Source organism: Solea senegalensis, linkage group LG4 (assembly GCF_019176455.1).
Source record: "Solea senegalensis isolate Sse05_10M linkage group LG4, IFAPA_SoseM_1, whole genome shotgun sequence".
In the NCBI taxonomy this organism is placed as follows: Eukaryota; Metazoa; Chordata; class Actinopteri; order Pleuronectiformes; family Soleidae; genus Solea; species Solea senegalensis.
The window spans coordinates 16,205,674-16,228,096 of NC_058024.1; the positions used below are offsets into that span (position 1 = coordinate 16,205,674).

The window sequence follows — 22,423 nt, forward strand, 5'->3', positions numbered from 1 at the left end:
ACCATTGTATGATTTATACATATAAAGTTGTTTTTCTATGACATTTACAAATCCATATTTGAGTAAATGTAATAAGCATTTTGGATGAAGGAAATGTTACTAAAATGACAAGTTACTGTTTACTACTCAAACAGTAACAGCATAGCTTTTATCTATCTGTCTATTTTAGGATTAGGGTAACTCAGGTAAACAGGACACCGATTTAACTGGGTTTTTGATCTTCTGCTGCTTGGTTAAATTGATTTAGTTGCTGCCACGTAGTTAGCTGACAAACAGCGTAACAGGTGTGCCTAATAAAGTGACCGGTGTGTGTATCGCACGTTGACGATGTCTTCCGTTGCCGTTGATGACGTCAGCCACGTCAGACCGAATGTCAGGTAGGTCATGTTGTTTTCGTCTTTCATACGAATTAGTGAATATTACCTAATATTCAACAATACTAACAACAGGTGTGTAGTCTTGTTCGTTTTTCCCCAAAATAACGTCTTGACAACAAAAGTGCTACGTTTTTGTCCTTATGTTGTTGCCTCATATGCTATTTTAAGTGACAACGGTTAACTTGCTAGCTACATGTGCAGTAACGGTCGACTTGCTGGTTAGAGTGGAATTGCAGCATTAAGTTAACGTCAGGTCAGTCCGTGGAATTAATACATGTAAGCGCTGACTGACATTATCTATTATTTTAAAAACGTTTTCCTGAAGTACGTCTGCATTAAAGTTAGGAAATTACCTAACGAGTCCTTAATAAATGTAATATTTGTTCAATGTGTTATTACTTGAGTTGTGGGCTACTTTAATGTCCGTGTGCTTTAGTTTTTTAAACACAGCTATAAAAATTTAAACATTTGGTTTCCCATTTGCTGTTTACTACATCTTCAGAGACATACACGCTTAATTTCTTTTCAGGAAGTCATATAAATAGGGCTGCTCCTGGCTCATGATGTATTTTTAATTTATGCTTTATAACCTGCCTCTGTAGTACTTTAAGATTTAAAAAAAAAATAAATAAAGTGCTTTATAAATAAAATGAATTATGATTATGATTATTATTCGTATTATTATACTAATTATAATAATAATAATTATTATTATTGTTATTTCCACTGTTCAAAACATAGTGCTATACAGTAACAACATAATTTCTATCTGTCTATTTTAGGATTGGGTAACCCAGGTAAACAGGACACCTGATAGTATTTTTGATCTTCTGCTGCTTGCTTGGCTAAATTAATTTAGTTGCTGTCAAATAATTAGCTGACAAACAGCGTAACAGGTGTGTCTAATAAAATGCCTGGTGTGTGTATTGCACGTTGAGGATATCTTCCGTTGCTGTTGATGACGTCAGCTATCAACAGCATCAAATCAATGTGATAACAATTTTACAACCTGTAAGAAGTATTAAATAAACGTCGATACATTTGTGATTATTTTATTAAACACACAGTATATCTCTTGGAAATGGCTGAATTAATATTTAAAAAGTTTACACTGGTCTAGAGTACATCAAGGCTACAGGTACAGTATGTGGCCACCGGCAATGTTGGCAGCTTTTTTTTCCCCCTCTCATACACAGGTCAACTAATAAAATGGTATGGCTCACAGTGTGGTCTTTGTTGCTGTAGCCTACCTGCCTCAAGATTCAACATGTTGTGCATCCAGAGATGGTCTTCTGCATACCCTGATTTTAACTGGTGGTGATTTGAGTTACCATTGCATCATTTCGATCCAGTCTGGCCATTCTCCTAACTTAAATCACCACTTTTGAGATGTTTTCTCTTTTTCTGTCCATTTGTGAAAATTATTGCACATGAAAATCTAGAGTAGATGAACAGTTTGAAATACTCTGACCAGCCTGTCTGGCACTAGAAACCATGCCACAGTCAGAGTCACTTAAATCATCTTTCTTCTCCATTCTGATGCTTGTTTGTTTTTTTTATATTTGCGTGAATGAGTAGTTAAATGTGTACTTAATACGGTATCTATCTACAGCGGCTTTTGTTTACTGTCTGATATGAATGAAGCATCACTGAGGCCAAAATCTGTTTCCCTCACATGACTATTATCTATATCATATTGTATGTATTACATCATTGTACATACTGTTACTGTACTTTACATGAGGTATTAACAGCTGAAACTGAACTCTGCGATCATTTCAGGATGGAGAGAGATCGCAGTTTCAACTTTAAGCTCTTGGTGCCACCTAGGGTGAACAGTGGACAGGTATCTGCCATCAGGCCTCAGGAAGTCATTAAGAAAGATTGTGATTTCATGAATACAATGCAGCAGGTAAGTAGACATGCATGCAAAACAAGATATCATCACAGGATTGTTCCAAATAGAAGACTTAGTTTGGATTTATGGATCTTATGAATCTAATTTATTTCATTCATTCTGAAATGTGTCCATAAATATTCTTCACATCAGTTCAGATTATAATTTAGCCCCAGATAGTTCAGATTTGCATGTATGAATGATGGCTGGTTGATCCTTTTTGGTTGTTTAAGCGAGACAGGGACAATTCCAAGCAGACACTGATGTTTGTGCATAGAGTCACTTGTTTTCTGCACTACAGCCTCTTGCCTACATGGATTTTAAATTTGGGACAATTTGGTATTGTGCAAATAGTATGTAGGATACTATATTGTAGATCTTTCATGCAGGTAAGTTTTGTTCGCCAATAGATAACCAACTGCAATCATCATTGAACCAATAAAGGCAAAACCTTTTGATGCTATACCTTAGCTTTATGTATGTACAATTGTTCTTAAAAGAAAGGAAGGAGATTATTTCAAAAGCAGTATGCATTAATGCAAATGATGAGTAAGCACATTGTTGTTTTCCCCTAGGGTTACAGTGCATGTTTTGACAAGGGCAAAGGGCAAAACATGCCTTTTTCCAGTATGGCTATGCCAGCTAAACCAAGACAGGGTATTTTCTAGAACACAACACTTGCTACAAAATTTCAACACATCTTATTGGCAATTGTCGTACATGGTATGAATAATTAATTATTGTCCCTCCTCTAAAGACGTTCCCAAGAGGAAATTTGTGCCACCAATGGAAAAAGATGAGGTAATTTCAACGTATACAAATGTGAAAAGTGTATTGAACGTACTCTGCTTTTGCAACGCGTATATTCTGAAGTGTCCCAGTTTACTTACCATCGCTATGGCCATTCCCCAGCATAATTGCAACCCTGGGCAGCTTTATGCCAAGCTGCTTGATGAATTTGAGAAAATTAAGTGTTGGAAGGTCAAAGCTGACTCAGACACTGTGCAGAAGGAAAGGAGACTCCAAGAAAACAAAAGAACAATAGAAACTCAGCGCAAAACCATTCTAGAATTGCAGGTGCGCTTCAACAACAGGTTTTCTATCTCTGTCTGGCATTTTCATATATGCAGTTTTTTTTCTTTGATGATTGAGGATATAATCATAATTACAACATGTTTGTTTTTTTGGTTTTGCAGTTTGCAAATGAAAGTATTAGCACAAAGCTGGAGGAACAGATGAGTGAAAATGAGGATTTGAGGAACAAGTATGAATTAGTAAAAGAACTGAATACATACTTAAACACAAATAAAAATCTGTTTTGAATTTAATGGGTTTTTTTATGCAGAGACAACGCAACCAGGAACTTGTGTAATATACTCAAACATACCTTTCAGCGGTCTGCTGAGAAAATGCATCTATGTCAGTAAAAGGAAGTTTTATTTAAACATTTTTGAAATTATCTGACATCAAGGGTATTGCCAGATTTTTTTAATGTTTTTTGTCATTTTGTAGTTGAATCTGAGAGAGAGGAAACACATCACCTTTTTATGGAAAACAGTGAGCGTATTCAGGTAAAATACCTGCAAGCTCAGGATTTAAAAAAAATAATAAATAAATGTTTAATTGGTTGAACAAGAGACATGGTGTTTTTGGTTTTTTTTTGTAGAAAATAGTTGCAGTATTTGAAAGTCTTCAAATTCAAGTAGAAAGCGACCAACAAGAAATGCGGAAAGGTATCTCTCACTGAAATGACATAGCATGAATTCTTTATAAACTGACAAGCTTATGTCTTTAATGGCTTCATCTTCTTCCAGTAAACGAGGGCCTTCTCCAATTTGAGGAAATGAAAGACAAATATCGTGCAGAATATAAGCTGAAGGAGGAAGAGGTTTGTTAAAATATGATCTGCGTGTTATTGGATTGGTAATTTACAAGCATTAACCTTTGAATCAAATTTTCATGGGTACTGTTGCACTGACAGGTTGCAGGGCTTCAAACAAAACTTGAGAGAAAAGAAAATGAACTTCAGAAAATCCATCTTGACCTCCATGAAACCCAAAAGCATTGCAAACAACTCCAATATGAAACAGGTAAGAACATGTTAGGATTTCAAGACAAGGTTTTTGTTTGTTTTGTAAAAAAAAAAGCAGTGGTTAAAAAGGCTAATGTGACCCTAAAACTGGGTTCAAATCCCATATGTTAACAGATTCCTTGCATAAACTATAACGTGTTAAAATGATTAGTTATTAGTGATTTTGACAACACCAAAGAACATCATCCCGTAGATGTAATACCATATTTACTGTCTTTACAGATCAACAATATAAACTTCTCAAAAGCTCAGAATCTGATCGGGAAACTCTTCTTCAAAAACTGCACACCGCTGAGCATGACTATGAGAAAACGCAGGTGAGTATGTTGAGATTGTTGATGTTTTTCTATCGTGTGTTCTATTTGCTTTTATTGAAACATTATCTTTCCCCTTAAAGAAACAATATGAAGCCAGTGCTACAGCCATGGAACAGAGAAAAGCAGAATATGCACAGATCCTCCAAAGCAAGGATTTAAGCTTGCAAGAGCTCAACAAATTTAAAAATCAACAAGCAGAGAAGCAGGAACAGTTTCAGACAACCATTAAAGATCTACAGAAGGCATTGGCTTTAGAGATACAAAGGTATTATTAATGTCTGAAAATTCACAGTGTCTTCCAAGGAAATCACATATTCTACTCATGTCATTCTTTGTTTTCACTTATTTTCAAGATCTAGACAAACTGATGGTGAATTAATGGCGAACATCAAGGAAGTTGAAAGGACAAACACCCTTTTATGTCAGGCTTGCTGTGTGAAATATGTAGATATTTTTATTTGAAGGTGTGTCAAGCTGAAGGAATATGTTTACCTCAACAGGTGAAACCATGGAGCAGAGTACAAAGAAGGATGGGCACATCAAAACACTTGAAGATGAGCTGGTAAAATGTGTTTTTATTGTCTTTGCTTTTAAATTACCCCAGGGCCTAGTGGAAAGGGAATTTGGCCTGTTTGAATCCTGACTGGTCAACAGCTGGGGTATTTTGTTATTGAATGATTGGGTTAATTGGACACTCAAGTGACCCCACCCCACATCCAGTGGTCTGGAAGTCCAGCATTAAAAATCCCTGCCAAATCAAATGTCGCGACCCCTAGAAGGGAGAAGCCAGAAAAAAATACTGCTTTTATAATGAAACACAACAGAAAGTGAGTCTCTGAATGTTGTTGTTCTTAGGACATAAAATCAAAATCCATTGACTCTCTGAAGGGTAAGATCCATGAAAGTGAAGTTATAGTGAAGGAACTAACAGCCATGCTTTCGAAGAAAACAGTAAGTCCAGCGACTTATGGTGATATTTATAACATTTTCCATGTTGTTTGATACTGAAAATGTATATATGCAAACATACAACAAACAACACATTGTCTTTGTCCAGAAAGAAGCAGAGATTGCCTTAAGTGAAAATGATCTACTTAAGAAGGAATGTGAAGCTTCTGAAAAGGCACAAGAAGATTTGAAGAAGTTTGCTCTGGCTGAGGTTGAAACTTAATTTTTATTTTGTTGCTCCAGTCCGCTTTAGGGAAATGTGTTAAATAAAGAAACAACATTTAGTGATGTGCTTTTTATACACTTTCAGATCAAAATGCAGGAGCTTGAAGAACAGTTGTTGACTGAAATAAAGAAAAATCAAGAGCACGAGGAGCATTTGAGGAGAGACATCACATTGCATGAGTGTGTTCATAATAACCAACCAATCCATAATATTGGCTTATAGAATTTTGTTTCAAACTTTACATCTAATGTTTGATTCATATAATTTAAAGAGTAAAATATGAAGAGCTCTTGTCCAGCTTTAATGAGCTTCTGTCTGAGAAGATGGCCCTTCAACAGCAATTGGAGAGTGGATCCTCTAATGTGAAAGAAACTGAGGCAAATATGAAGGTCTGAATCATTGTATTGTAATCTTAATAACAGTTTCCATGAGTGCAATGTGTGTTTTTTGTTCCATAATTCCTAAAACTGCCTTCACTCACCAGGCAAGTGAGGAGAAGACTGTGAAGCTCACAAGAGAAATTCAAAGATTTGAAGAAGAAAACCAAAGCTTGAGGTCAGTTTGAATGATAGAGTTTTTACTCTCTATATTTTGACATTGTGTGCTTTTGGTGATGTAGATGATTATACCTTTTTAAACAGGGAGGAAGTAAACTCTCTTAAAACCCAAGTCCAAGGGAAATGTCAAAAAACTGAGATGCTGGAGAAGATATTGGGAGAAAATGTAAGAATGCTAACCAAATCCATTTTTCTCACAGTACTTTAATAAGACATTTGTTGTCAAAGCCTTAATTATTTATGTTTTGTGCGTAGTGTGAACATCTGCAGGAGAAAATTACAGAAAAGGAAAAACAAATCAAAACAATGGAAACAAAGGTTAATTTCAAAAGCCTGCAAATTAAAAATGTGGCTGTTGTTTAACATTGTGAAACTAACAGAACTGTTTTGTTTTATTTTCAGGTGAACAATCTCAGGAAGAAAATTGAGAATAAACTTAAAGTCCAGGAGGAATACCAAAAAGAGGTTTGTGATGATTGGGATTTTTTTTAATATTGTAAATATACACAGCACTTGATTTGGCTGTCTTGTGTTTATATATTTAAATTGTTCACTTGAATATTTTCAGAATAAAATGCTAAAGAAACAAATAGCAAATGCAGCTGCAAAAACCAAACATCTTGAAAATCAGGTATGGTGATGTGTTTTCTTTTCCTCATCCAAATTTTAATATTGAGATAATTATTGAACTAATACGCTTTTTCCTGTTTTATGTTGATGCTTGTTTTTGTCCAGATCAGCAGTCTTCAGGATGAGTCCCAGAACCTTAGAAGACTCCATGAAGAGGAACAGCAGAAACTCCTTAAGGATCTTGAACATAAAATGAGCTCTGCAACAGAACTTGACAATGAGGTTACTAAAATAATATTATAAAGTCACGTATGTTATAGTGTCACATTTATAACCAAGAATAAAGAAATAATTAATGACATTTTTGTATCACAGGTACAAAAGCTCAGGTTAACAGCAGTGGAGGCCATTAAGAACAGGGAAGATGTAGAACTCAAGTGTCAACACAAGATTGCAGATATGGTCACACTCATGGAGAAGCATAAGGTAGAATTATCACTGAATATCCATCCATCCATCTTCTACTGCTTTATCCTCCACACGAGGGTCGTGAGGGGAGCTGTGCCAATCTCAGCTGACATAGAGCGATAGGCGGGATACATCCTGGGCAATTTGCCAGTCCTTCACAGGGCCACATAGAGACAAACAACCATTCACTCTCACACTCACAGTCAATTTAGAGTGTTTACATAATCTCCATATTGCATGTTTTTGGACTGTGGGAGGAAACCGGAGAACATGTTAACTCCATGCAGAAAGGCATCGCTGAATATGTTGGGTTTAAAAAAAAGATATCTTGCTAGAAAAACATGTTGCATTATTCTTTTCATCACCAGAGCCAATGTGACCGAATGGTTGAAGAAAAGGATGCAGAGCTGGATAAAAACAAGAAGAAAGAGATGGAGGCTGTTGCCCAAAGTAAATCACTGGTATGAGATAAAAAAAAAATAACTGAAATTATTAAAACCATTTAATAACAATGAGATAATGAATCAGTGATATCATATTTTTTTGATAAGGGGCTGGATCTCTTAAAGCATCAGACTGAAAATTATCAGCTGAAGAAACAGCTGAAGTCAGAAAGAAAACAGATGGTATGTTCAGGGTTTAATCAAATGCACTTTATATTGAGAGACAATCATTTTGACATATTTTGTGATCAGGAAAACTTACAGAAGGAGCTAACTTGTTTGAAGAAAGAGGTGTCATTGATAAAAATCAACCAGCCGTCAGACGCAAGAAGCAAGCAGGTAAAAACCTGTACAAATGCATATTTGCGACCACTGTGATCTTGTTTGTCATCATTTAACCAAGAGGGTGTATTTGAAATTCCAGTCACCTGCTTCAAACGTTAAAAGAGGAAGAAGGTGTTCAGAGACTCCAAAAGCGAGTGCTGCAAAGACACATGTGTTTGACTTCACCATGAGCAGGAATACACCCACCTACAACAGAGATGGTGGAAATGCTGCACTTTCAAAGAGTATGATGAGCCCAAAGGTACATTTTGTAGGATTTAGCAATATCTGCCCATGAAATGTTGCAGCTCAATCTCCCTCACCCCACATTTTCCTTCCAATCCTGTAGGAGAACCTATGGTAGCTTTCAGTTGTCATTAGAAGTCAAAGGATATGTAGTTTGTCCATTGTGGGCCACTGTAAAAAAAACAGTGGTCATAATGGCCAAAGAGAAGACCCACCTCTGATGTAAATATAAACAGCTCATTCTGGAGTAATGAGAACAACATTGCAAAGCAGACATCTACTATAATTGTTCAGGCTTCTTAATATTATTTTTCCTCTCCCACCCAAATTTCGGTGTGAAACTCGTCCCACAGCTTTGACATAAACTTGCTTTTTAAATGGGAATGGTGTGCTATGACTTTTGTAAGTGCTTAGACTACTCCTCGTGACACATTTGCAAAAAAACTGAAGAATTTCCACATACACATGAATGGAAAATGGTTGGAAAAAAAACGAGCCCACTTTGGATCCTCACATTGTTGTCATACTTTGATGTAGACATGTGGTTGAAACGGGGCACCAAACTTGAGCCTTTAACCTAAATCAAGGTTTTGATACCTATTACAGTTTTTAAACAATAACAGTTTTAAGTTTTATACTGAAACTTAAAGCTGTTTTATACTGAAAATAATCACAGAAATCTCTAAACAAACTCTTTTCCTACCCACAATTTCCAACCTACACAGACAGTTTTTACATAAAAATGTTGATATGGTTGTTGTCTAACCCTGTGTGTTGTTTTCATTTTCATATGACTTTCTTAAAAATCAGCTAGAAGTTCTGGTCAAACCTCCCAGTTTCTCTTGTTTTAAAGGTTTAATCCATCCAAATGTTACTCCATTGAACTTTATATCTTTCAATTTGCATCGTAGGACATTGGGAATGATGACGCAAGACCTCCTAGACGTTTGAGCCACAGAACCTCAAAGATCAGGGTACTAGACAGTTATTATTCTGACATTTTCCCCAAATTAATAAAAACGTGAGTGACCTTTGCTGACATTTACTCTTTGATGTCTCTTACAGTCCTACAGAATAAGAACACCACCCTCTGGTGAAAAAGCAGCACTTTTGGGCAAGGTCACAGTTGAGCTCGACCCCAAGTCTGACAGCCCAGATCAAAGTGATCTCTTGGTGAGTCTTATTTTTGTTGATCTAGTGTTTATTCATTAAAAGCACTTTGTTTCATGCTAACTCCATTGCTTTTGTGACTATTATATCATTATTAATGCAATATCAGGAAAACTGCTGTGACCTTGTGTTTCTTTTGACAGACCTTTGCAAATATATCTGCTGTTCCATCCTGCAAACTCAACATCTCCCAAAAGGTAACACACTGCTAAACTAATACTGTTAAAAAAACATCTGTATACGTTTTTGTACTTGAATATAGATTAAATAAATCATCTGGTTTCTATTAAAACATCACTTTAACATTTTTTTCCACATACAGAGCCCCATCACTCACAAATCACCAGGGAACCTCTTGAAGTTGGCTGCAATGAAACGTATGAGAGATGCTGGTTGGACTGCAGTCACTGGCCGTGACAAGAAAAAGAGGAAAAACAACGAGACAGTCTTTGCTTAAGTGTAGTCCTGTTACTGGTCAGATATATAGTATTTATGATATATATATTACATTGGTTTAAGAGTTCATATTCCAATGGTCTTCATATGCATATAGATGATAGTGTTCTGTTAAGGATTCGATAGACAATATTGATCTTTAAAGTCAAGTTTATTTCTAAACATGCAGAGACAGTACTGTTATGAATTAGTTGAACAGTATTACTATTGGTATTGTAGCGTGTGAGCCACTTATGTTTCTTGAGGCTTTCTTTACTGGTGTTCACAAAGTTCATATAGTTGGTGGTGAGGGTATTACTATCTTACTCTCTTACTATTACTTAATATATCTTATAACATCTTAATATATTAATCCATCCATCTCTATGACTGGCAGCGATGCAAGTGATATTAGTAAAAGTTTGTTCAAACTGTTTATATCCGTTCTTGTCATTTTTCCCTTCCTCTCTGCCTTTAGCTTCAAATTCAAATTTCAATATGACGCTTTAGCTTTGGAATAGGTGGATGAGTGTACCAGTGTATCCAATCTGACAACCTTCTCTCCTTAAGGAAGAAACTGGAGGCGAAATTGAGACTGGTCCTCTTGGACTGTCGGTACATTATCATAGATGGGATGGCCGTCATAAAGTCCTCCAGAAATCACTAGTGTGTCATCGCCAGCTACAAAAGCATCTGTGGAAAAATCACTCAGGTATTTAAACTTCTAATAATCAGCCAAACCGTTTGTACTGATTGAGTGATGAAGTGGGAGCATCTTACCTGGGTCGTCAGAGTTGTGGAACGGTTGATGCAAGTATTGGGCTTTCTGTTTGCATCTGTGAAACATGAATATCACAAAAGCCACAGCAAACACTCCCAGTGCAACACTGAAGACAATTGTGATGTTCTTTTCTGAATTGTTGAATCCGACACCTGTTATAGTGAAAAAGTAAGCAGCAGATTAAAGCCAGTAAACTAATTCAATCGTAATGGGCATGTACCCTGATACATACCATGTGTTATGCTGTCGTCTGAGTTGGACGTTGTGTTGGCAGTATGAGATGTATTTGCAGTTGTAATTACTGTAGTATCAGGTGTAATTACTGTAGTATCAGGCATACTTGTGTCAACTGCTGTGGTCTGGCTCGTTGCTGTCACTGGGACAGTAAATGTTGGTGTGTTAGTGTCAGATGTGGCTGTTGACAGAGAGGTGCTGTTTGTCGGAGGAGTCGTCATTGCTGTGGACTTAGAAGTCTGAGGTTGAACTGTGGTGTCGCTGAATGTTTCATTGGTGACGGTGGCAAAAGTGGTTGTATCCTCAGTCACGTCTGATGTTACGTCTGTTGTGCTTTCTGTCGTTTTTAAGCCAGCAGGTGTTGCTGGCATGATCGTTGAATCTGGTTGGATAGTTTGTGCCTCAGCTAAAGAAATGACCAGAAGGCAACAAGCCAGAACGTGAAACAAGATGGTACCCATGTCACTGAGTCCTGTACAGAGAAAACATTGGTATAAAAACACTGTAAACACTGTTTAAAAATAGTCTCTTTTTGAACAGGGTAACTCTAAAAGAAACAAAGCGAGATTGACCTTTTCAGATTACATTAATTTAGTTGCAGCAAGAAGTGACTTTATGCACTAAGTGTGACCGTGCTGTCAAATTACATAATAGTTTATATCATCTCTGATTCTTTGTAGTTATGCCTAACATTTCTTATACCCCTAAAGGCTTCAACATTGATCCCTTTGATTCAATTAATTTTATATAATTCAATGATATAAAAAAACAGTCTGGCTCACCTCGTTATGCTGGTACAAATGCAAACTATGTCAGTTCACTTCCTTGGCACCAATGACTCTGCCTCCATGTAATACTTGACTCTCCACTTCCTACAAATTTACAACGACTGAAGTAGATTTGCTGGCAGAGTGGCCAGTCAAAGTGGGCAGGTCACTCCTTTTATAAACTTCCTCTATTGTGTGTTGCCAAGGAGACGAAAGACAAGGTTATTACCTAGAGCAAAGCTCAATCTCCTATCTTCTCCCACTTTCACTCTCTCTCTCTGTCACTCCCTCTTGCTTATTTCAAATGTTTCTGCCCAGATTTCAGTAGAAACCAAAGCATTACATAAACAACATTTTCATCTAATGTGTTTAATGATGGTGATGACTATTATTACTATTATATCTTTATTGATATATTACAAAACAAATTAAAAAGCAACGAGTTAAGTAAAACAACACCAACCGTTAAACACATAATACACATCAAAAAAAATTTATACAAGTTGTAAATAATTTGTACAGAGAATAAACAAATACACAAAGGGCAACATGAATACTTCATGTGTGAATGATATAAAGCTGCTATCAGGGTGGATGTCTGAATAAAGGGCAATAAAAGGAAAACATTTGCTAAACAGGAAATGGGAGCAAAGGGTGCAGGTCAGTCTTTTATCAAAGTTTATGCTGTAAATTTACTATTACAGTGCTTGGTGCTTTTTTTTGGTTTGTACAAGCATTGTCAGTTAAGAAAAATATCAATCTCTCTATATATATACATATATATGTATATATATATATATATATATATATAAACAATTCAAACATATATATATGAACAATTCAAATGTGTGTTGACAAGATCCTGTTACAGTTTGGTAATTTTTTCAACACTGACGCTCTTCCCATCAAAGTCCATGAGTACTGAACTGTTCGCTTCAATGAACATCAATGTTCTGTCCTTTTCCGTGACATCCAACTCCTGTAGTGAGAAAGAATAGCATGATAAAATCTGATGCTGTTTTTTCATTGAATATATATCAAACTGAAACAATAAACATCTGAACACACTGAGCTCTTAAATATCCACATATCCTGCTCCAACACACCTGATTCAGATGGTCAGCTCGTCAACAAGCTCTGCAGAAGCCTGGTAATGAGCTGTTCATCTGAATCAGGTGTGTTGGAGCAGGGCAACATCTAAAACATGCAGGGTTAGTGTTCCCTGAGGACCAGGTTTGGGAAACACTGTACTAAACAAAGTACAGGTAATGTTTTACCTGTGATTTGCTGAAGCAGCTGAAGCAGATCAGGTCACTCTTCTTCACAAGCGCATCAGGGTTCACGTCCTCTTGTTTACATCCACCTAAAGACACAGATTTGCGAGCTTGTTACTGTAATACATGAAACATTTACAGAACAGCTGCATTTGTTTTTGTTCTCTGTCTCACCTGTGGCCATGCTCACCAGCAGACCAAGCACTATTGTTATCAGTGCACCCATGAGAGCAAAGTACAGATAGGACAGAGAGTACCAAGAGTCGGCCAACGCTGGTCTCACACTAAACGACAGAGGAAATCATTTTAGTGAGCAAACTATTACTTAAACTTTAACTGCCTGGAGATGGCAACAGAAGCTCTCAAGATAATTGTATTCCTTTATTTGTGCCACCAACAGGAGTCATCTATGCATGGTTAGTTTTCATGGCATTTTAACAAGTCACAGTTGGAAAAGTACATGTGTAAATAACCAATTTAATAATGACTGTTATTGATTAAGCTCAGGGTGAATGTTTGTTTTTCCCTCACTGTCACACTAACCTGACTTACAAGAAGTGAACAGAGCCATATACAGTACAGTTTATACTTATGCAAGTAGAAACCACTGTGTGTATATATATATATACATATATACAATGCCTTGCATAAGTATTCACCCCCTTAAACTTTTCCTCATTTTGTCAAGTTACAAATTTAAATGTATTTTATTTGGGGTTTTATAAAAAGAGACAAACACAAAATAGTGCATAATTTAAAAGTTTGGGGAAAATATATATTGTTGAGTGCATAAGCATTCACCATCCCCTTTATTGTGAAAGTTAAATCCAGCACAACCAAAGGCCTTCAGAAGCCACATAATTAGTAGTAAATTGAGTCCACCTGAGTGCAATTTAAGCTCAGTATAAATGCACCTGTTCTGTGACGACCTCAGAGGTTTGTTAGGGAACATTACCAAACCAACAAGTTCAGTTTGAGTGCAGTGTTATAGGCTGGGAACAAAAAGGGGGCTTTATAATTAGGCAAGGCTCATTTTCTGAAGTACTCTGACCACTGTGGAGTTTGAAAACTGGAGATATTGGGCATATTTGTCTTAAATTGTCCATTTGAACAGTGAAGTCATTCAAAAATATACCATGTGATCTATGTTCTGTGAACAAGCCAACTGTGTGATATAAAAAAAATGTTGACAAACTAGACACAAAGAACACTTGACGTTAAATTACCTGAACAGGTCCTGTTATTTATATCAAATATCAGCTATTTTCTAGGCTGTTTGAGTTTTTTGCCATACAAACATAACATACTTTAAAAGTGGGTGCACTATGTTTGCTTAAAGTTCCATTTGTTTTCAGTGTGATCTGCGTTGAAGACAATAAGGTTGACTGTGTCATGAAAAGAGCAGTTGTTTTTTGCGTGACTCACTCGGGCAGCGTGGTATGTGTTACAGGACTGGTCCAGGGAGCTGTCGTTGAATAGTTCTGACTGTTTAAACAACCCACAGTGGTGAGGGGAAGAGGATTTGTCTTCTCAGCTGTTGGCGGGTAGAGCTGGCCTCCGATCCCCACCCACAGGGTCAGCGCTAGACTACAGATCATTCCCACTAGTCCTCCCTAAAAAGCAAACATGAATCAGGTAACTCATCAATGTGTCTTCTTTTTTTCCTTTTTTTGTTTTGGATGGAGTTCCTGATCTCATGTTTGAGTAAATACCCACCACTGAATTTGATGTGGGGAAAAACATGCCCAGCAAGTACAGACCCAGGAGAGGCCCACTGATCATACCAAATATGGACAGAGCTGCCTAGAAGTAGAAGAAAAAAGGTGTCGGGAAGCTTGTAGTTCCTAATATTCAGCTGATGGTGGTGCTGTTTACTGCTCAACAGGGGGGAGAGGTTTACCTGCAGAACGCCTCCCATTGCTGAGGCAACTCCAGCCATTCCAATACACACAGCCCCATAGAATACACCTGGCAGATGTTTACATCAAAACATTGTGATGATAATAATAATAACAACTTAATAACTAAAATAACTTTATGTACAGTTGTTTTAAAATAACAAGTGTCAAATATTTAGTGTGACTTTCCCTTACTCTTGAGCAATGTAACACAACCCTGGTTCTGGTATGTGGAATGGAACCCTAATTAATGTTACTGGTAAAAACCTGTGTTTGTCCTACATTTTCATGTCAACAAACATTTGTTGTGAAAACAGTGTATTAAACCAGGTTCATTCAAGACGTGCTTGAGCATCACATACACATGTTTAAGTAACATCAGACAAAAGCTGGTGGTGACCCTACGACTACAGAACTGTATTTACAGTGGCAACTTTAGAAACACTAAAGAAATGTAAAACAAGATGATGTTTTTTTACGTTTACATTCTTGTTAAACCTATCGTCTGTTTTCCTGTAAATCACAAAGAAATGTTCACTCATTCTTTCATGTCACACGTCATTTATCCAGCTTCCGTGAAAGTAGTGATAAAAGAACTTACTCAGGCCCATGTTCAACCAGGACACTTGTCTGTCTGTGAGGTCTCTGCACACAGGAAAAATGAAGTCTTCCACAGTGACAGCGACCAGAGCGTTAATGCTGGAGGACACCGTGCTGAAAACAAAGCGAGAAACATCATTTTTTCTGATTAATTAATCCGATTACACATACGCCTCAAGTCAGGTGGGATCATGCAGGTGGGGTTTGGGGGAAGTTGGGAAAAAGAAGAATCTTTAATTTATATGACTATAAATCATAAGGTGATGGAATGACTGGAGAGCTGCAGGCTGCAGGTTAAGCCATATATTGCACATTATCTTATTAGCCCTGCACAGTGTTTCCTTATCAACACAGAAGTCCTGATGTAAAATAATAAACTTTTCCTATATGCCTCACCTAAGAGTCCCACTGTAGGCAGCAGCCACAAACAAGCCAGGGATTCCAGGGTATTCTGCCAGAATGTCCATCACAAGGTATGGCAGCAGCTGGTTTACACATATAAACCATGTTCCTCTGTTAACTTGAATGCTTTTTAGATGATGGTTACATGATGTCGAGGGTGAAAAGACAACCACACTTGCAGTGAGTTTACCTGATCAGAAGTGCTTATGTCATCGTTTGAAAGTGGGTCACAATTCCTGTAAATGGAGTACATGACAAGGCCCGAAACCACAGCCAGACTCACTGTCACCCATAAGCCGACCATGTTCACATACAGAGCCCTGACAGATGAAAAGGAGACATGTCAGTGCATGAACCTTTGCTTCGGCGTGTGATTTACTGCTCACTGCGCTGCTGTGCACAAAAGCTCACATCTTTGCATGTGCCAGGGATTTGCAGGAGATGTAACGCTGCACCTGGGACTGGTTGATAGAGTAGATTGACACCCACATTATGCTGCCACCGACTACAATGGTCCAGAATGTGTGTCGCTTCAGAGGATCGGGGTCAAAACTGAAAGAAAAGATCAGCGACACAAAGGACTACTGAATATAATGTTTTGAGCACATTTCTCCTTAAAAAAAAATAATGCATATGAATGTAGTAAAGTGGACTCCTCTGATACAGGAGGAACCAGCATTATTTATGTCTCCTTACTCAAACACATCGAGTCGCCCTCCTTGGCGGACATCTTCCCAAACCTTTGTCAGGCCTCCCTGCAGAACAGCTCCTCTCGCTATAACAGCCACAAAACCTGAAAGCATGATCACCATCTGAAACACGTCTGTCCAGATCACTGCTTTTAGTCCGCCCTGAAAACAAATCCATGCAAGAGATATGTCACTGTCTCCATATGGCCTCTTTTAAATGTTTATTATATCTGTACTGTATTTTCATATTTTCATGAAAAGTTGCCGCCGGGTAAAGCAGTTGTCATTGAAGTCTAAAATTGGCCATGTGAAATGATTTGGTTTGCAAATTTTTACATATGAAATACTTTTTTAGGAAATGAACAGTACAAACCAAAGTGCAATAGAGGATGCACACTGCTCCTGTAGCCACCAGCACGCCCCACAGATTAAGTCCAGTGACTGAGTGTTAAAGGGGGAAAAAAGCTCTACCATCATTCATTTAATTAATAGAATGAATGAGAATTCTGCATAGACAGTCAATGTTCATAAATAAATAGTCAAATGTGTGGTGATGAAATTGTTGAATATCCTCTTGCAGATTTGCTTTTCAAGTTCACAAACTGTTGATTATTTCATTGCGTTGCTTTATAAGCAAAACATCTTGTTGACATGCATGTTAACCTATAGAGCCGCTTCCTTAAGAAGGCTAAAACCCAAAAGTCTACCATTGTTTTGAGAGTTCTGGTTTCCTTCATCTTACTTTGATTTAGTGCCAAAGCTGGAGCATAGATGACCAAACCGGTGTACAGCACCTGAGAAGAGATGCAACCATTAGCTAATTAGATAGAAGCACAAAAAGCGAGGGATTCATATTCATTGGTTCTTGGAACAAGGATCCAACATCAGTTTTACATAAAGTCAAACAGACCGAAGGCAGGTGCTGCTTTTAATAATGATTATTTGCTCCACTCTACGCTGATCTGTATTTTTACTAGTTCTTTTTAGTTACCGTCTGCACGACGTACATCGACGTCCCAATTATTCGAATGGGCCGGCTGAAGCGCATCTCCAGGTACTAGGAATACAAGGCATTATTGACAGTTACTTGCATAGTATACACATCCATTATTTAAAAAAAATGTTTGTTTTAATATTGTTGCTTTGTAAAGGAAATCAACTTTTAAATGTCTTCTATTAGTTCGGCTTGCCAAAGAAGTACTTTATTATTTTTTTTAAATGTTATATTACTGTCTGTTCTACCCGCCATTGGATCATTAAAATCATTTTAATACATCTCACCTCATAGGCACTGGTGATCCCTAAACGGTAGAAAAATGGGACAAAGATCTCCGCAGTGATAGCAGACATGATGGCGTAGGAGAAGGTGAAGAGCCAGAAGGCAGCTCCAAAGCGGTAGACCTCAGCCGGCGTGCCAATGACTGTGATGCCAGACATGAAGCTGGCAGTCAGTGACATTGCAACCGGCACAGCAGTCATCTGCCGTCCACCCAACAAGAACTCATCGCTGCTGGTCTCCTTGCGGGTCCGTATGGCCTGGAAGAGCCCAATGCCAGCAGCAGCCAAAATTGTCCCAGCAAACACCACATAATCCCACACCGAGAAAGTGGCCACTTCGCCTCCCGTACCAACCATGTTCGTTCCTCCACCACTGTTTCTTTGACCTGTCGTGAAGAAGGCTTTGATTGAGTAGGATTCCTCTATTATGCAATCCTGCTAATGTTTAATGGTCTTTCTCCGTACAGTCTTGTGACACTGTTCCCAAGTCCAGGTGTATGTATCCCAATCACCAAAACACAGTAAAGCAGCAGCAGAGAACAATTAAGTCCAGAGAATTCATTGGTTTATTGTTGTCTGTTGTTTCCTAGTTCTCCTACACAAACTGTCCATGAGACTCTTGATTCACCTCCAGTCTGCTCCACCCAGAAACATTCAGGAGACTATAAAAGTTGACACACTACAGTTAATAATCCATCAAGGACACATGGCTCTTAAATTGCCCGTTATTTTAGTGATAGTGAAGGGAAAGGGTTATTGCCTGGTGACAAACAATACATGTTTTGTTGTCAAGACATCCTTGTTTAAAATGAAGTGACACAGGGAGGAATTTCCAAGCTGCAAAATCAATTCTACAGTTAATAGTGATATTTATTAACAGTTGGCATCAATAGCATTACATTACTGCTTTCTTCCAGGATCAGTCATTCAATACCGCATGAATCGTCTTCTGTTTGTCATCGATACTTCTTGGTCAAAACCAAGGATCTTTTACTTGAATCCTAATTAGTGCCTACTTTGAAGATCAAAGCAGGTTAAATGAGAAATAGCTCACACTGTTAATGTTTGTAAAGGTGAGCAGGAAGGACAGTGCACTCTTCCTGTTTTCACTGGACTGCAATCATTTTCTTATTCCTAGTCGCTGATACACTAGAGACTGACAACGCATGCCAGATCAGTACATTAAATAGTCAGTGCATTGCTGTTTGTCTGTATCTAAATGCAGATTTTTCTTTTACTCACTGTGAGAAGAGATGTGATGATCCCTTTCTGAGTCTCTTAGTCTGGGGACATGCTGAGTGTTGCAGCCTCGTGTCAATGTGCACCATTTTGTCTTTAAAGAAGTTAATTTTTATTCAAATTGGGGCTAGATTAGGGTTTATTTTCTGAAAGGGAGTAAAATCCAGGTTAAACTGTAACTTGTGCTTCATAAAATGAGACAAAGCCTGTTGGTATTTTGTGACATCTAGCGGAGACTGCTTCAGATCAGATACAATCAGGTACAGCTGCAGAATCCGTTGCGTCATGCTCCTTGACGTTTTGGACTTTGTCCATGAACAAAATCATTAATTCATGTCATTTTACATAATTGAGGAAAGGTTTAGCTCTTCCTGTTTGTCACAGATAGATGAGAACTGCAAGATATGATAATGGGGGGATTATATAATGTCTGTTCAGCAGGGATGTTTAGACTCAGAGCATCATTAGGGGTGCAGACCACAGCTCTCGTTCAGGTGACCGTCACTTGCAGAACAGGCAATACCATTTCATTTAAAATCGTCTCATTGCTGTTATCTTCTCTTTGTCTGTGTTGTCTCTTATTTTCCATACAGGTCCAAAAATCAGTTGGACTCAACATGGAGACTGCTGTATTTAATTTCTGGCTCCTTTTCCTGCTCTTCAGCCCAACAGTTCCCATGTGTTTACCCACAGACTTCACCCTGTATGTGGAGAAGCCAGAGTGTGACTATTGTGTGGCCATCAACACGACCATCTGCATGGGATTTTGCTACTCAAGGGTAAGAATAATACCAGACCAGGGCAACTAAAATGTCTTGTGTGTGGTATAGAGCTGGGTTTGGGAAAAGCTTCATTTGAATGGTCCGATATTGATTCATAAAATCACAAGATCATCCTGTTAATATTTGCGTTTTCCTGCGGGTAACCCCGTTACTCTCATGAGATTTGGCTGTGAGAATAGTCTATCTGAGAATTCCGAACCTGAAGACCACCAAGAGCTCTTCCCCTGAAGGACTGAGAAGATGGAGAAAAGTTGTACAAAGTCTTTTAGGTCTCTCCGAATCTCAAGCTTAAGTGTTACTGTACTGAAATATAATTCAGGTCATATTGCTCAATGTTATGGTTATGGAAAATGACATCATCGACATACTGGTCCCCTATAAGCGTCACTTTTGCGTCATTCTTAGCCGTTTTACTTGTTTGTGTGTAACATTGCTTTTGCCATATTATTACTAAGCAATATCCCTTCCACATATCACTGTGAAAACTTCAGTTTACCTCTACTTTTTACATATTCCATCTTACCCCTGAGTTATCTACAAAATATCCAAAAATGGTAATTAAACTTTAAGATAAGATCTTTCTTTTTTTTAGTATTGTTTTACAAAAAGGTTTTTTCCACTGTATCTGAAATAAAAACTCAGGACAAGTCTCCTGTGTTTGTGTGTGTGATGTTGCAGGACAGCAACATGAAGAGCATACGCTTCCCTATCCAGAGAGGCTGCACCTATGACAGGGTGGAATACCACAGCGCCATACTGCCAGGCTGTCCCATCGACTCCAACCCTGTCTTCACCTACCCTGTGGCTCTTAGCTGCCACTGTGGGGCCTGCAGGACTGACAGCGACGAGTGCACACACAGAACCAGTGCGGACAGAGTAAAGTGCAGCAAACCAGTCACACGTATCTACCCTTTTCCTGGTCAGAGCAACTACATGACACCTTTCTGACCCTTTTTATTTTGTTCTCAATCTTTCCTTTGTTGTGAATACTGTATCTACTGCTGTCTGCAATGTCTCCACTGTTACGTATTGTACCAACTGGTTTTATTGTTCGTTTGTTGGCCAGCATGTCTGTGCTGTTCTCAGTTTACAAATGGGATTCACCCTGGTGTGTATTTCTGATACATCACAATGGCAATGTACCCTCTTGTATACCCTGATGTGTTTGTGTGTACTACTCAATTAAAGGTGAAGTCTCTAAATAGCTCCCTGACTAAGCTGTGCTTCACTGAAACACAGTCCAGTAGTCGACTGTGTAGCTAACACATAACAAACAGGTGACTGTGACGCTCCACACTGTCACCTTGGAAAACTATATTTGCCTCAAGAGTCATCCTGGAAATCACATGATTGTTTTCACAACACTGCCCATGAAATGGCTTTTCACTGACAATGTTGAACCCAAAACGTGTGGCATGACACACACAGAGGGGTTAGAGGTAACACCAACGTCAAACAAATAGTGTGTTTACGAACAGCTGAGTCATTTTTCATAATCTCAAGTTTAGTGTGTGGGAGTTTCCCAATACACATGATAAGTTTATTTGGAAGGACAGTGGGAGTTTATAAATAGCTCAGTTGCTTAGAGCAGAAGAATGTAGAATAAGTCCATCATGTGAATCTGTCACATGCTGTATTCTTGTTAATTCTGGGCCCTGGCACCCAGAATTATATGCTGCATATATATATATGTATATATATATATATATATATATATATATATATATATATATATATATTACTGAAGGTGTAATTCCTGTTACCAGGCGGCGCAATGACAAAAAAATGAAAAAATAATGGAGGCAGGTGAAAGCCTGCTGTGTGCTATTCCTGCAAACATACCTCTACCATGGTTGCAACAGTAACCTACATACGGTTCAAAGGAGAGTGAAATGCCATTGTTAAATAGAATTTTTCTATTTTGGATCAACCCTTGAAGGCAGTTAATGAAACTGTATACTATCTGAGTGAAACATGGATGAAATCCAAAAAAATGCTGACATGCTCTGTAGCCTAGAGGAAGCTTATGCAATGTATGGCAACCTGACAGATTATATATCTCTCTCATAAACTATATTCCTATAGTTTATGAGAGAGATTGTTTGGTTCTTGTTCATACTAAATTAATGGGAGATGTGAACTTTAATTTCTCTGCAAAGGAGTGAGACATTTTTATCTTCACATGCGTGTGCAATAGAACATATTTTAGTGAGTCGATAAAATACTGCATATTTTCTGCATAGTCAAGTTGTGGTGGCAGCAAGTTAAAAAGCAAAAAGTGAGTCCAAAAAACATGCAGGCCTTTGACAAAATTCTACTGTATGTTGGAAAATCCCATGGATGCTTTTTCTCTGTCCTGTCCACTTCTTACACCCGCATGCAAATTCATTTCAGCAGCTGGAAACACGT

At 37.9% G+C, this 22,423-nt stretch overlaps 4 protein-coding genes across 16 annotated transcripts; 2 read left to right on the forward strand and 2 right to left on the reverse strand.

The window, feature by feature from the left end:
• The first annotated feature begins 347 nt into the window (after positions 1–347).
• sycp1 (synaptonemal complex protein 1) lies at positions 348–10,308 on the forward strand. 10 transcript variants are annotated; one of them, XM_044023281.1, is made up of 34 exons: positions 348–377; positions 2,160–2,289; positions 2,850–2,931; positions 3,032–3,075; positions 3,187–3,351; positions 3,471–3,538; positions 3,620–3,693; positions 3,787–3,845; positions 3,941–4,007; positions 4,089–4,162; positions 4,256–4,364; positions 4,589–4,683; positions 4,764–4,948; positions 5,037–5,104; positions 5,184–5,245; positions 5,539–5,634; positions 5,741–5,842; positions 5,942–6,036; positions 6,129–6,246; positions 6,342–6,412; positions 6,499–6,580; positions 6,670–6,732; positions 6,817–6,879; positions 6,983–7,045; positions 7,150–7,266; positions 7,360–7,470; positions 7,821–7,913; positions 8,004–8,078; positions 8,148–8,234; positions 8,320–8,481; positions 9,377–9,439; positions 9,531–9,638; positions 9,779–9,832; positions 9,958–10,308. In XM_044023281.1, exons 2-34 carry the CDS (start codon positions 2,161–2,163, stop codon positions 10,090–10,092), a joined length of 3,039 nt encoding a protein of 1,012 aa, XP_043879216.1. In that variant the 5' UTR covers positions 348–377; position 2,160; the 3' UTR covers positions 10,093–10,308. The 10 variants fall into 10 exon arrangements, with proteins under 10 accessions (XP_043879216.1, XP_043879218.1, XP_043879219.1 ...); XM_044023282.1 differs by lacking the exon at positions 348–377 and adding an exon at positions 393–449; XM_044023283.1 differs by lacking the exon at positions 8,004–8,078.
• On the reverse strand, positions 10,224–12,009 carry LOC122767809 (mucin-3A-like). Its single transcript, XM_044023295.1, has 4 exons — positions 11,868–12,009; positions 11,084–11,557; positions 10,851–11,003; positions 10,224–10,763 (listed from the first exon to the last, which is right to left on the reverse strand). The coding sequence occupies exons 2-4, from the start codon at positions 11,544–11,546 to the stop codon at positions 10,636–10,638; spliced, it is 744 nt and encodes a 247-aa protein (XP_043879230.1). The 5' UTR covers positions 11,547–11,557; positions 11,868–12,009; the 3' UTR covers positions 10,224–10,635.
• On the forward strand, positions 10,721–21,220 carry tshba (thyroid stimulating hormone subunit beta a). 3 transcript variants are annotated; one of them, XM_044023297.1, is made up of 3 exons: positions 10,721–10,782; positions 19,826–20,011; positions 20,693–21,220. In XM_044023297.1, the coding sequence occupies exons 2-3, from the start codon at positions 19,850–19,852 to the stop codon at positions 20,960–20,962; spliced, it is 432 nt and encodes a 143-aa protein (XP_043879232.1). In that variant the 5' UTR covers positions 10,721–10,782; positions 19,826–19,849; the 3' UTR covers positions 20,963–21,220. The 3 variants fall into 3 exon arrangements, with proteins under 3 accessions (XP_043879232.1, XP_043879233.1, XP_043879231.1); XM_044023298.1 differs by lacking the exon at positions 10,721–10,782 and adding an exon at positions 19,313–19,492; XM_044023296.1 differs by lacking the exon at positions 10,721–10,782 and adding an exon at positions 19,499–19,726.
• On the reverse strand, positions 12,244–19,295 carry slc5a8l (solute carrier family 5 member 8, like). Of its 2 annotated transcripts, none has more exons than XM_044023292.1 (16): positions 19,236–19,295; positions 17,997–18,379; positions 17,707–17,772; positions 17,458–17,509; positions 17,089–17,156; positions 16,723–16,877; positions 16,438–16,578; positions 16,217–16,346; positions 16,021–16,109; positions 15,626–15,738; positions 15,027–15,094; positions 14,843–14,929; positions 14,552–14,739; positions 13,301–13,410; positions 13,130–13,215; positions 12,244–12,831 (listed from the first exon to the last, which is right to left on the reverse strand). In XM_044023292.1, the coding sequence occupies exons 2-16, from the start codon at positions 18,348–18,350 to the stop codon at positions 12,718–12,720; spliced, it is 1,821 nt and encodes a 606-aa protein (XP_043879227.1). In that variant the 5' UTR covers positions 18,351–18,379; positions 19,236–19,295; the 3' UTR covers positions 12,244–12,717. The 2 variants fall into 2 exon arrangements, with proteins under 2 accessions (XP_043879227.1, XP_043879226.1); XM_044023291.1 differs by having other exon boundaries at positions 17,997–18,655.
• Positions 21,221–22,423: the final 1,203 nt, after the last annotated feature.